At 68.8% G+C, this 13,198-nt stretch overlaps 1 protein-coding gene across 1 annotated transcript; it reads right to left on the minus strand.

Annotated features, from left to right (window-relative positions):
* Positions 1 to 8,896: 8,896 nt before the first annotated feature.
* Positions 8,897 to 12,616, minus strand: FGFRL1 (fibroblast growth factor receptor like 1; the record flags this gene model as incomplete). The annotated part of the gene is made up of 5 exons (XM_081093386.1): positions 8,897 to 10,325; positions 10,423 to 10,776; positions 10,845 to 11,126; positions 11,214 to 11,294; positions 12,355 to 12,616. 5 exons carry the CDS (start codon positions 12,614 to 12,616, stop codon positions 9,871 to 9,873), a joined length of 1,434 nt encoding a protein of 477 aa, XP_080949512.1. The 3' UTR covers positions 8,897 to 9,870.
* Between the last annotated feature and the right edge of the window lie 582 nt (positions 12,617 to 13,198).

The following is a 13,198-nucleotide window of genomic DNA, read 5'->3' on the forward strand; positions in this document are numbered from 1 at the left end:
AGTCAGCCCCGCCCCGGGGCCCTTGCTGCAGCCCAGGTGCTATCTGCAGAGCCGGCAGCCGGCCTCCCCGGGGCCCCCGGGGGACCGTCGGGCCGGTGGTGGCAGGAGGCAGGGCCCCCGCCCTGTGGTCTGTGTGGCTGAGAAACCGCCCAGGGGTTTGCTATGGTCTGAGGCCTGAGTTGGGGCCAGGGTCAAGGGCAGTGAAAGCTGGTGGGGAGTCCAGCAGACCCAGCAGTTGGGGGAGTCAGGGAGAGACCAGGTGGGCCAGGAGCACCCCAAAACCAGAGGTGAGCCCCCTCCCGGGCGTGGGGGCCTTCCCAGGCCAAGGCTCCGGCCTCCCGGCAGCAGCTGGCACCACAACCAAGGCCTCGGGCTGCCCCTGTGAGTGATGGTGGGCACAGCGGTTACACCCCCACACCCGCCCTCCTGCAGACAGGCACCCAGGGCCCCACGCTGGCTGGGTCCCCCGGCTGAGTCCAGACCGCAGTGATGTGGTGACAGCCCAGCCGTCCTGAGACAGGCCCCCTGCCCCGGGGCCTCCCACTTCCAGGTGGGCTTTGGGCCAGGCCAGCCACCGGGTCCAGCTCACAGGCCCGAGGTGAGGGTGACCCGCCCCCACTGCTCCTCCCTGGCACCCCAAGAGCTGCTGTGTCCCCTGTGGGGTGGGTCCCATCCCCAGGTGGCACCTCCAGGGCCCAGCCGGGCTGGTGGCAGGAGACCTGCCTTGGTGGGATCTGCCAGCGAGGGGCAGGGTCAGCCCTGGGGGGGAAGGATTGAGGCAACAAAGGCACTTCAGGCATCACCCCTCAGGAGGCACAGGCTCAGGTGAGGCCGCGACTCACTGAGATGGAGACCTCACTCGGGGGGCCATCCCGGGCGACCCCAGGAGACCCGCGGGCAGCCTCCTGAACAGGCCCCAGGGGTCCTCAGTCCCATTGTGGGGGGATGTGGCACGAAGGGGAGGTGTGAAGGGGACAGAAGGGGTCTCAAGCCCCACACAGCCACATGCACCCACAGGTAGACACACACGCATGCATACAGACATATGTGCACTCACGGGCACACAGCCATCAGTGGCCCTGGGTTGCCCCCCAAGACAGCACCCTTCAGGCCCACGACCTCCTCGGCGGGTAAGGGGCCAGTGTGGCTGCCTCGTTCCGTCTGCCGGGCTCTGGGGAGCAGCAAGGAGTAGGGTGGGCCTGGGCCAGCCTGCCCCACCCCCACTCCTTCAGTCTGGGGCCGGGGTGTCAGGGAGAGAGCAGGGGGTATGGGGGGAGGCAGGGGCCTCCTCTGATGGGAGCAGGGTCTGCCCAGGTCCTGCCCTCTGCCTGCTCAGGGTGGCCCTCCCCGTCGCCCAAGCAGTCTCACGGGTGGGGGAGGGGGTGCGCCTGGTGGGGCTGCTGGAGGTGAAGGGGGAGACCTGGGAAGTGGCCATGGGCTTCCAGGCCCCACCCGTGGGGACCTGCCTCCCCCAGGAGGGTGCCCAGAGTGCTGGCCTGGGACTTGGGTGCAGCCTGCCCCTCCCAGAAGCCCCGCTGCTGGGCTGGGCCCTGGCGTCCACGGGCCCTGGCGCGAGGTCTGCGGTGGGTGAGGCTGCTGGCTGGCGCCCCCCCCCCCCCCATTTCCTCTTGGCCTGCAGGCTCCCGGCGGCCTCAGGAACAAAGGGTGGATTGTGCCCCGCTCTGGGCCTGCTCCCCGCCCGGCGCTGCCCCTGACGGGCCCCGTGGGCGATGTTTGTGTTTGCAGCCAAGCAAGGCTCCTCCGGCCAACCTGTGAGGCCCCGTGAGCGCCAGCCGGGGGCACGGCCGCCGGCCTGAGCCTGGGGCCTGTCCGGCCGAGCGTCCTGCCTTCTCCCCAGCGCCCCCACGAGTGGCCCCCACGCCCGGAGGCGGGGCCTGCCAGCACCTTTCCCTGTGCCTCACGTCCTGTCGCCAGCCGGGCCCCGCCCCCCGTGTCCTGTCTGTCCATCCAGCCCCGTCCCCAAGCCTCTGGGTGCCCCGTGCTCAGGGTGGCTTTTGCAGGAGGGCAGGATGGAGGCGGAGGGGCCACAGCTCCCCCACCGCCTGGCACCACAACCCCACATCCTGGTCCCACCACCCCTTCCACCAACATTTAGTGAGCACCACTGTGTACAGGAATGGGCGCAGAGCCCAGCCCTCCTGAGCCCACGGCCAGAGGACAGACGCCCAAGCCAAGCGCCATCCCATTTCCCAGTGGGCCCAGCGTCCGGTCTGCAGCCCCACACTCGGACCCCAGCCCCCGGACACTTGGACCCTCGGACCCAGACGTGCTCCCAGGCCGGCCAGCGGGCGGCTCGGCGCACGCCCTGGTGACGTCGGCCCTTCACCAGGGGAACCTGAGGGCTAGGCTCCAGGCAGGCGGAGTGGGGTGCCGTCCTCACAGAATCGGGTGCAGGCTCAGCCCAGCAGAGTCCTGGGCAGGGATCCCAGCACAGCCCTGTGTACCCCTCTGGTGAAGGTGCGGGGGGGGGGGGGGGGCTCTCCTGGCTGCCCCATCCCTGCTGTGGGTTCGGCTCCGTGACCGTCAAAGGAGCTTTGTGGCCGCCAAGGGAGCGGGAGCGATTGTCTTGGAGGGGATCCAGGAATGAACCGTGGAGGGCGGATTTGGGGGGAAAAATGGGGAAAATAGAGGGAAAAGCTGTGGAAGGAGAAGGAATTTGCCTGTGAGGCCTGGAGCCACCTTTCCCCGGGTCTGGGGCCAGGCTGAGGTCCAGGCAGGCCTGGGGCCACTCCGTACCCTCTGGGGCCAGGCCTGGGCTCGCCTCCTACCACGCAGTCCCCATGGGCCTCTCTTCCAGCCACTGAAGAGGAGACTGAGGGTCAGAGTGGCTGGGTGGCTGTGGGGCCCGAGGCCTCGGCTGTGAGCACTGAGGTGGGAGGTGCTGCCCAGCCTGCAGAGAGCGGGGTGAGAGCGGGATCCGGGTCCTGCTCCCTGCGACCCAGGGCCGGGAGGGCTGAGCGGTGACCCGGAGGGCACCGTGGGCGCTGACTGCTGCACTTCGCATACCAGACGCTGGGCCGTCCTCGTGGGAGCTGGCGTGACACCCCTCTCAGAGGAGGCTGGGGGAGGTGGGGTGTCTGGGGGCAGAGGCCGTGCCACCCTGAGCTGGCTGCCCCTCGCTCCCTTGTCAGGCCAGCAGCTGGGTGGCGCCAAGATCCTGGAGGTACAACCCCCCCCCCCCGAGACCAGGTCCCTAGGGCATGGCGGAGGGAGGGTTCTGGCCAGCGAGTGACCAGCTCGAGGCTGCCCGGCTGGGGGCCTGGAAATGGCTGCTGAGAGGATGCTGGGCAGCCGTCCATGAGGAAGGCTCATCCCTGGAGACTGACGGCTTCTGGGAAGGGCGGGGTCTGGGTGGGACCCGCTGCCCCACCCTCATGTGAGTCCCCAGCCCCTGGCCAGGGCCTGCCTCCTGAGGGTGGACGCTGCCTTCGGGCAAATACCCCCCCTGCTGCCAGCTGCCTCCTCTGGCCCCACACAGCCCGTGGGCCCTCCTGTGGGGCCCCCTAGGAGCAGGTGGAGCCAGAGTTCTCAATGGCGCCCCGGCCAGGTCAGCCCTGCCTCCTCCCCGTCCCGGGCGCCCTGAGCGGCCCTCCTTCCCGGGCCCAGGGGAGGTGTTTGGGGGATGAGGGTGGGACAGCTCACCCTTGCCACACGCACCCCCTTCCACTGCTACCGGGCCCAGCTCCTCAAGGGCCCAGCCAGACCCCCCGGCCCTCACCTGTGGCACGGAGTAAGGCCGGCGCCCACCCTCCAGCCAGCTGTTGGCAGCTGTCACCACCTGCCGGCCCAGGGCCAGATGCCAGGCGGCTGCAGCAGGAGTGGGGGTGGGGCATGCTGCCGCCTGGTAGGGGGACCTCAGGCCCACGCACCGCCCTCACCTGGGGCTGCTGCCGACCCTTCGCCCGTCCCCGATTGCCACCTGGGACCTGGTGTGTGTCAGCTCGGCCACCACGGGGCATCTGAGGTCACCTTCCCGGGGTCTCCCCCACCCAAGCGAGCAGCAAGCGCACCTCCCCAGCGCTTGGGTGCGGGGCAACCATAGGGCCCCTCAGATCTGCACCTGTGGTGGGAGGATGTCGCTCAGTGCAGCCTCTGGGCCAGGGCCCGGTGGCGGGGGAGGGGGCCTGCAGACCTGGCCCAGGGAGCCCAGGTCTCAGATCGAAGGCGGCGGCCGCTCAGCCCGGCCCCGGCTGAGGCTGCAGCCGAGGAAGCCTCCGGCCCCTGTGGCGGCCGCTGGGCCTGACCCACACACTGCCTTGTTACCCAGACAAACACCAGAGTCAGGGCCCTCCCCAAAGAAACCAGCCTGCACCCCGAGAAGCAAGCGTGTGCTGAGGGGCCCTCACCCAGAGCCACGCCCTGCCCCCGCCGATGCCCAAACTGTGCTGGCAGAGCCCCCCAGCCGAGCTGCCCGAGGTGCCCGGCCATGGGGTGGGTGGAGCATCCAGCTGGGCTGCACCCTGGCCACACGTCGTGAGGACAGGGTCTGGGCCGGGACGCTGCCCGGCAGATGCACCTGCAGGGGGGGCTCCTGAGCCTGTGGACGGGACCTCAGGCTGACCCCAGGCCGCAGAGCACCACGTGTGTGAGGCCAGAACGAACCCGCGGGATTGGCTGGCCCAGAGACCCCCTGGGGCCGCCCCTGGCTGGTGCCCACAGGAGAAACTCCGGTGGGAGACACCTCCACCTGCAGCTGCCCCGGACCTGAGCCTGTCCAAGCGCCCACCTGGGGTCACAGAAGCCTGTGGCCCCCGTGGGGGCAGACCCTCCCTTGCACAGGCAGCAGCAGCCCAGGGACCAGGGTGCTGGGCTGGGCTGGGCTGGGCTGGGGGTGCGCCGGCCTTCGGGGCTCAGACCCAAGGTGAGGACTGACCAGGACTGGGGTGGGGGACACCCAGGTGGAGTAAAGGGTGGGGAGAGCCCAGCTGCTTGGCCTGGGGGTTGAGCGTCGATCTCTGAACCAGGTCACGGTTCGATTCCTGGCCAGGGCACAGGCCCGGGATGTGGCTCGATCCCCAGTGTGGGGTGTGCAGGAGGCAGCCGGTCCATGATTCTCTCTCATCATTGATGTTTCTATTGATCCCTCTCCCTTCCTCTCTGAAATCAATAAGAAAATATATTTGGGGGGTAAATCAGGAGGACACCACGGACTGTCCCGGGGCTCCAGCAGGCAGGGCCGGGCAGTCCGCGCCGGAGGACAGAAGACTGGGCGGGTGCCTGAGGGTCTGGGCCTGGGGGCCAGGGAAGAGGCTGGCGGAGAGGGTGTGGCACAAGGTCCTGCCCAGACGGGAAGCCCACCTTCAGGTCCAAGCCCTGCTGGGCCTGACGGGCCTGCTTCACACTGACCCTGTGCACAGTGGGCAGCGGGGCCCGGGAGGCTGGGGACCCTCCCACTGCTTCCGGAGGCCAGGCCCCCTCCCCCGGCCTCCCGGGTCCCGCCTGCCCATGGGGCTCACATTCCAGGCCGGCTCCACTGTGGGGTTGAAAGGGATCCTGAGTCGGCCTCTGTCAGGGCCCAGGCACAGCCTTGGGCAGGAACAACCCCGCAGGCACGTGTTTCTCTCCTTAGAGACAGCGTCCTGAGCCCTTAACATAAACCTCAAACCCCAGGGTCCGGGTCCCCATGTGCCCCCGGCTTCCCCCACCCACCCCAGGGCCCTCCCAGCCTGTCCTGCGAAGGCCCTTAGCCCCACCAGCCCCACCAGGCCTGGGCGAGGCCACACAGGCTCAGAGGACACCCAGCCGCTGGGCCCACCTGCCTGCACGGCCCCTGGGCGGGCACCAGAGCGTCTCACGCCTGATGCTGGTGCCAGGCACAGGGCAGGGATGCCTCCCACATCCCGGCCCAGGGCTCAGCTCCCACACAGGGAGTCCCTGTCCCTATACCCCACTTCACAGCAGCCCCCCGTCCCACGGGCCCGCATGTCCTTGTGCCCTGGGTCTGGGCAAGGCCGTCTGGGCAAGGTCACCTGGGGGCACCCCCTATCAGTCCCTCCAGCAGGTCCAGGCCCTTGTGAACCCCATACAGCACCACCCAGGAGTCCTTGACCCTCTGCCCCGGGTGCCAAGCCAAGCCTGTGTCCACCCAACGCCCCGTGCTCCTGTCCCCTCTCCTGTGTCCCACATCCTGAGCTCCTGTCCCAGGGCCCCTGGCCCGGCCCCAGGACGGGCTCTGGTCTCCTGCCAGGCTCCCAACACAAGGCCCGTGGGGGTAGGGTGGCCCCACGGGCCCCTCGTCCGGCCTCTGTTCTGCTGCCCATCCCTGGCACCGGCCCGGCCCCTGCAGGACAGCTGCGGGGCGGCTCGGCACTCCTTTGAAGCCGGCAGGGCTGGGCAGCAGCAGGGGCAGTCACACCCGAGGGTGGCAGAGCCCAGGCCACCCTTTCAAGTTCCCCGCCTTCAAGGGGACCAGCTGACTGTGCCTAGAGCGGATCAGAGGGGGACGGCTGGCGGGCTCGGCACCTGGGGCTGTGCCCACCTGGCACCCTGCCCACCTGGCACCCCGCACCCACCAAGGACCACGGGGGTCTCCCGAAATGGCCCAGCCCGGCCTGGTCTGGGGGTCACTTGGAGGACACAGTTGATGCCCCTCCTCCATCTCCAGACGGGGAGCTCCAAGGCAGGGCCCAGACCCCACCGCACCCCAGAGAACCCCGCAGAGCTGGGGCAGCGGCATCTGTGTTCCTGTTGGTGAACCCCATAGAGTTGGCAGCTGCCCGCTGGCCTTCCTGCCTGTGGCCAAGGGCATTTGGGGGCCTGGTCTGTGTAAGTCTGGGGCAACCAGGAAGGGGCCAAGGAGCCCAGGGCTCCGCCCCACAGAGCCCGCAGGGGGCGTGGCCCAGCCAGTGCCCTCCCTGGTGTGACTGGGCTTCTCTTAGTCCCTAAACTCCCTGCACCCTGGCGTGTCCTGCCCATCAAGTTCCCCATGGCCACCCGCACCACCCCAGGACCCCCTTACACCCCAGAGCCTGGCCTGGGAGTCCTCCTGGGAGCTGGGGTGCTGGGAGATGGCGTGCCGTTAGAGGGGGTGGCCGTGTGCAGAGAGCCACAGCCCATCATGGTCTGCCTGTGAGTCGGTCAGTGCTGGGCAGGGTGGAGTTGGCACCCCTCGGGGCGCCCCGCCTCCTCCCCTGTCCGACCCCCCACGGAAGGAACCCAGGACTGTCCACTCGGGGTGTAGGGAAGTGAGGTTCCGTCCTGGGGGTGCGGGGCAGGGCAGCTCACACACACCTCTGCAATGTGGGGGGACAGAGCCGAGGTTGAGGGGCGTCCTGAGGGCCCTGAAGTCACCCAGGGGCCAGGGCAGGCAGCCTTGAGCTGGCACAGGCCAGGGACAGGACCAGGGTGGGGGTCACAGCTGGGGCTGGGGCTGGAGGCCGCAGGGAGCTGACTCCCGCCTGGCAGCACCTGAGGACAAGGGAGCAGGAGAGACTCAAGAGCGGGGGGCTCGGAGCCAGGGCGTGGCCTTTGGGTAGAGGGCTTGGTCCCTGAACAGCCCAGCCCCCCTGAAAAGGTTCCCTGGGTGGGGAGCCCAGGCCCCAGGCCCGTCTTGCTCATGAGACTTCCCTGGGGCTAAGGGCAGTCCCCTTGGGGGCCCCAGTGGACAGCAATGGACATGAGGCCAAGAAGGGCCCAGGCACAAGGCCAGGCTCTTGGGCTCCTAAGGGGGCTTCCCCTTGCTATTCCCTGACCTTGTGTCCCGATGGCACTGCCCAAGGTCTCTCCACCACTGGACAGCTGTCTCCCTGCTACCCAAGGTCACGCCCTCTCCCTTCTCCCCCCTTAGACTAAAACCCAACTACGCGGCCTTCCCCACCCCCAAGCCTGCTGTTTGGGGACCATCTCTTTGGGCCCCATCTGTGGCCCCCACAGCCGCCCGCTCGCCCAGTGTCCCCACAGGTGGTCTCCATCACCTGGGCCAGGGCCACCCAAGCAGGGCCTCCTTCAGGGCTGACCCCTGCCTCCTCGGGGACAGAAGGGGGGTCCCCAAGGAGGCATGTGGGGAGACGTTAGGATAAGGGACTGTCCTGCACAGCGTAGGCCCTGGGGGTCCAGCCCTGGGAGCCAGCGAGGAGGGGGTCCCAGTGTGAGAAGCTGAGGGAGGGGTGCCTCACTGACCTTGGGGGGCCCAGCAGTGCCAGGGAAGGACGGTGGGTCTCCCATCCAGCAGGTCAGAGCCTGTCCTTGTCGGCGAAGCCGAGACCCAGCGCTGGCCGGGCCGTGCCCTGGACACTAGCAAGGCCTTGCCCTCCCGCCAGATGCCTCACGCTGGCGGCTTTGCTAAAATCAGGTTCTCTTAGAGCCTTCCCTCACGAGGCTGCAGCCCCCCCGTGCCCCCCGCCCCCGGCTGGAGGAAGCCCTGCCCTCAGCTGCCCCACTGGGAACAAGACCTGCTGCACAGCCAGGTCCTGCAGGCAGGAGGGGCCTGGAGGGCGGTGACCTGAGGGCCAGCTGAGCCCCAGAAGGTGGGGTCATGGGGGCTGCACCCATAGAGGGGCCTTCACTGGGCCAGGGGTCGGGGCTGCAGCTACCACGGAGACGTGTATGGGGCAGGGCTCTGTCCAGGGGACTGAGAGTGAGCCCTGGAGACCCAGGGCCCAGGCCGAACCTCAGGCCCAGCAATGGGACTCAGAGCCCAAGGCGCAGGCCCACACAGGCACAAGTGCACGCGCACACACGGGTACAGACAAGGCCCACAGTGTGCGCACGCACGCGCACACACACACACACAGTGTAGACGCAGACCCACATGCACACACAATGTACAGATGCAGGCACACACCTGAACACAAACTCAAGCACACACCTGTACAGAGAGCCCACACACACGTGCCCTCATCTGTAGAGATGCACACACAGGCAGAAACACTAGTTTAGAGAAAAAGGATGCTCATTTTCTTGTTTAACAAAATAAATTAAATATACGAAGCTTCAGCTCAAACTCTATATAAAATTACAGAGGTCTGGGGCCACCTCGGGCAGGGGGGCAATGGGTGCCCGGCCCCAGGGGGACGTCCAGCTCGGCCACAAGGCCAGGTGGGTCCTGGGCCGCAGGAGGCCAGGTCTGTGCCCAGCCCTCCTTTCACCATTAATATTATTATCTTAATTTCTTAAATATAAATATCAGGCCCTTTCTCTCCAACAGGGAGGCCGGGGTGACCAGAGTCACTCCCAGCTGGGCTCCGGCCTCCTGGGACAGGGCTGGGCCTGCTATGCCCGATGCCCGGCCCAGGATACCATGGGTGGACTCCTGGACACCAGGACAGGTGGTAGCAAAAATAGCCACCCACCTGCCGAGCAGGGGACGGACGGGCAGGCGGGGCAGGGGTGGGGGTGGGGGTTTTTGGTTTGCTAAGCTGGGGGGCCTCTCAGATCTCCTGCCAGGCTGGGCGGCAACCGCAGCCGTGAAACCCTCCTCACAGGCCAAGGGCTTCCTGCAAGGGCCAGCGCCGTGCGCACTGCAGAGCAGCAGGCACAGGCTGTGTGGGGGCCTACCCATCCTCGGGGTCAGTGTGTGGACTGTGTGTGTGTGTGTGTGTGTGTGTGACTGTGATTATGTGTGTGACTGTGTGACTGTGTGTGACTGTGTGTGTGTGTGTGTGTGTGTGTGTGTGTGTGACTGTGTGTGATTATGTGTGTGACTGTGTGACTGTGTGTGTGTGTGTGTGCGCGCGCACGTGCACATGTCCAGGTGTGTGTTTCTCGCACAGGGCGCCCAGTGCACCCTCACCTGTGCACCTTCCCCCACAGCCTCGGTGCTCAGCCTGCCCACCTGGCCAGGCCTCCAGGTGCCCCCCCCGTGGCACCCGCCACCCACACTGTGCGCCAGGGGCCCCCAGAGCAGCACCCCTAGCACTGGTAGTGGATGTGCTGGTGCTGGTGGACCTTGCCCTCCACGTGCGAGTGCGTGTGTGAGTGCGTGTGCGTGTGCGTGTGCGTGTGCACGTCCGTGTAGAGTTTGGGGTAAAGCTTGGGGCCGGCCGCCGACCCAGGGCCCAGCAAGTGCTGGGGGGCCGCTGGGACCCCGAGCTCCTCACACAGCCCCACGCTGGCCGCGGTGCCGAGGGCCGGTGACACGGGCAGGTCCTTGTCGCCGCCGCGGTCACGAGAGGTCCCGGGGGCACGGTGTGCGGACACAGGGGCTGCGGGGACGGGCACGCACGGCTTCTTCTTGGCCTGGCAGAGCCACAGGAGCACGGTGCCCAGGATGAAGACGGCGCCGGCCGGGATGCCGATGACCACGGGCCACGGCAGGCTGCTGGCGGAGGACGAGGGGGCCACGGGGGGCCCTGGCGGCTTTGGATCTTCAGAAGAGAACAAGGAAGGGTGTGGGGAGTTAGGAGTGTCTGTGCAGGCCTGGCCGGCCGGGGCGGGGCGGGCGGGTGGGGCCGCGGCGGGCACCTGGCAGCACGGTGAGGAAGGCGCTGCGGAAGCTGTAGCCCATGGTGTTGGCGCCCAGGCAGATGTACATGCCCGCGTCGTCCTGCCGGGCGCGGGTGATGAGCAGCTTGTTGAGGTAGGAGCCGTCGGGCCGCGACCACACGTCGCCCGTGGGCAGCACCACGAACTTCTGGCCGCCCACGTCGATGGTGGAGTTGTGGCGGCCCTCGGCGCCGTACTCGACGCGCTTCAGCCATTGGATCACCGGCTTCACGTCGCTGCGCACTTTGCACTGGAAGGAGGTCGTGCCCCCGAAGTCCACGGTGGTGTTCACGGGGTGCGTGCCCGTGAGGACGGGTTTGGACCGCGTCCGCTCTGCGGGGGAGACAGCGTGTGGGTGCCTCCCCAGCCCCGCCGGCCCCCGGCCCCGGCCCCGTACTCACGGATCACGTCCACCTTGTAGGTGGCGTTGATGGCGCCCGCGCGGTTCGACACGCGGCACGTGTACTTGCCGCTGTCCTCGGGGCGCAAGTTCTTCAGGCTCAGCGTCCACTTCTTGCGGTGCTCACTGGCCTCGGGGCGGGTCAGGGCCTGGTCGTCCTTCATCCACATGATGTCGGGCCGCGGGTGCCCGCTGGCCACGCACTTGAGACGCACGGAGCTGCCCACGGGCCGTGCGATCACCCGGCGCCGCATCTTGGAGGGCTGCGTGAAGCGGGGCCGTGCTGGGGGGGTGGGGGGGCGTGAGGTCAGGGGGGCCCCGGCTGGAGGGGCCGCCCGCACCCGAGGGGACAAGGCGTCGCTGTGCTCACCCCACTGATTGCTGGCTGGGTCCTCCTGGCCCCCAGAGGAGCCCTCGTGCCCTGGGCTCTCCCTGGCCAGGCTGGTGTCCTCTGCAGGGGGAGGGGTACGTGAGAGGGGCTCCCACTGCCCCCCCAGACTGGGCTGGTTCCCAGGCCCCGGGGTCCGGCCCAGCTGGGAAAGCTCTCAAAAGGCACACCCACATCTCAGTCCCGAGACAGCTGGGCAGGGCCCGCCCAGCCCACCCCCAGGGTGCAGGTGACCCTGACAGGCGCAGGGGGGGCCTGAGCGCTGGCCCCTCATCCCGGCTCCGGGGGGTCTGCAGCCGGGGGAGGGGCGGGCCCGCGGCAGCTGCAGTAACCCTAGCCCACATCAAGGAGCCGCAGGCTGGGGAAGCGACATGGCCCGCATACCGCCCAGTGTTTCTCCCCTTGAGTGGACAGTGTGGGGGGGCACCCGCGGGTCCCCATTCCACAACCAGAGGAGGCCCCGCGGGGGGGGTCTTGCTGAGGAATGCCCCCTCCCCAGACAGCCTCCCCCAGCCCAGGACCGGGACTAGGACCCCACCCGGGACCTAACGGGGGACAGCGTGGCGCAGGCTCCTGCTTTGTGAGAGGGGCCCACCCTGGGGAACCCCTTCCCCAGGGACCCAACACCCAGAGACCCTTCCCCAGGGGACGCGGCGGCAGCACAGCACACGGGGAAGGGCTGGCGGCAGAGCCGGAGCAGTGAGTGCGGGGTGTGGCCAGGACAACGCCCAGGCCCCAGCCAGGCCCCAGGGCAGGAGAGAACAGAAGGTTCTTGGCTCCAGCGGCCCCTCTGAACTCCGAAACCGGAGCCTCAAAGTCACTGCCGACACCCAGGCCACCAGCCCGCCCGCACGCCCTTCAGTGGGACCACCATCCGGGCACCAGCAGCCACTCCCGCTGCCCCTGCTGCCCCAGCTCCGGCGGCAGGACCCTGGGGGGGAAGGGTCCCTGAGGGGTGGGCCTGAGGAGAAGGGGCCGGGCTGGGGTGGTGACGGAGGTCAGGCCATCCTGGGCTCAGAAGAGGCGACTGGACTCCTGGGGCAGGGGCCCGGCTCAGGCCGACGGGGTGGGGGCCCAGGGGAGGGGACTCGGGCCCGTGCCCCCCCCGGACTGGCCCCCTGACCCATGACGATGAGGGTGTAGTTGACGCTGAGGCTGCCGAAGCCATTGGTGGCCTTGCACACGTAGGCGCCTGCGTCCTCCCGCTCCACCGCCTTCACCCGCAGGCCCTGGGGCAGCACGCGGAACCGGCTCCAGCCGCCGTGGATCGTGCGGCCGTCCTTGGTCCACATGGTCAGCGGCGGCGGGTCTCCCTCCACGGGGCACTGCAGCCGGACGGTGCGGCCCAGCCGGGCCACCTGCCGTGGGACCACCTTGTCGGCCATCCTCGGGGGGCCTGCGGGCGGGTTGGAGGCCTCGGTCAGGGGACTGGGGGTGTGGGCACTGGGAGCCTGGGGAGGCGCTGTCCCTGAGGGTCCCCACCCCGACGCTGCCCCGAGACTCCTGCCCAGCACAGATCTGGGGGCCGAGGTCAGGACCCTCCTCCCAGACCGTGGCCGGCACCCACCCGGGCCCACAGCCGCTGAGCGCCAACTACGGGCCACTGCAGACGCAGGAACCCGCGGGGTGGAGCAGCTCCCCAGACGCATGTCCACGGGAGAGCGGGCCCCCCTCGCGACCCCGCAGGCACACCGAGCATCTGAGTGTGCACCGTGCCCGCGCCCAGGGGCCCGTTTCTGTGTGTGCTGGACCCCATCGCCTGGGCCAGGGCCTCCCTGCCGCCAGCCACACCCAACACGCAGCCAAACCCGGGCCCTGGGGTCACAGGGCCAGGGCTGGGCACGTTGGCCCGAATGCAGGGCTCCTGCCCGGCTGGCGGTCTGTGCCTGCTGCCGACCACGGTAGAAGCCCACCTTCCAGGCTGAGGCCGTGGCGCCCCGCACCACCAGGCAGAACCCACCCCCCGC

Source organism: Myotis nattereri (assembly GCF_964212035.1).
Source record: "Myotis nattereri genome assembly, chromosome: 1".
In the NCBI taxonomy this organism is placed as follows: domain Eukaryota; kingdom Metazoa; phylum Chordata; class Mammalia; order Chiroptera; family Vespertilionidae; genus Myotis; species Myotis nattereri.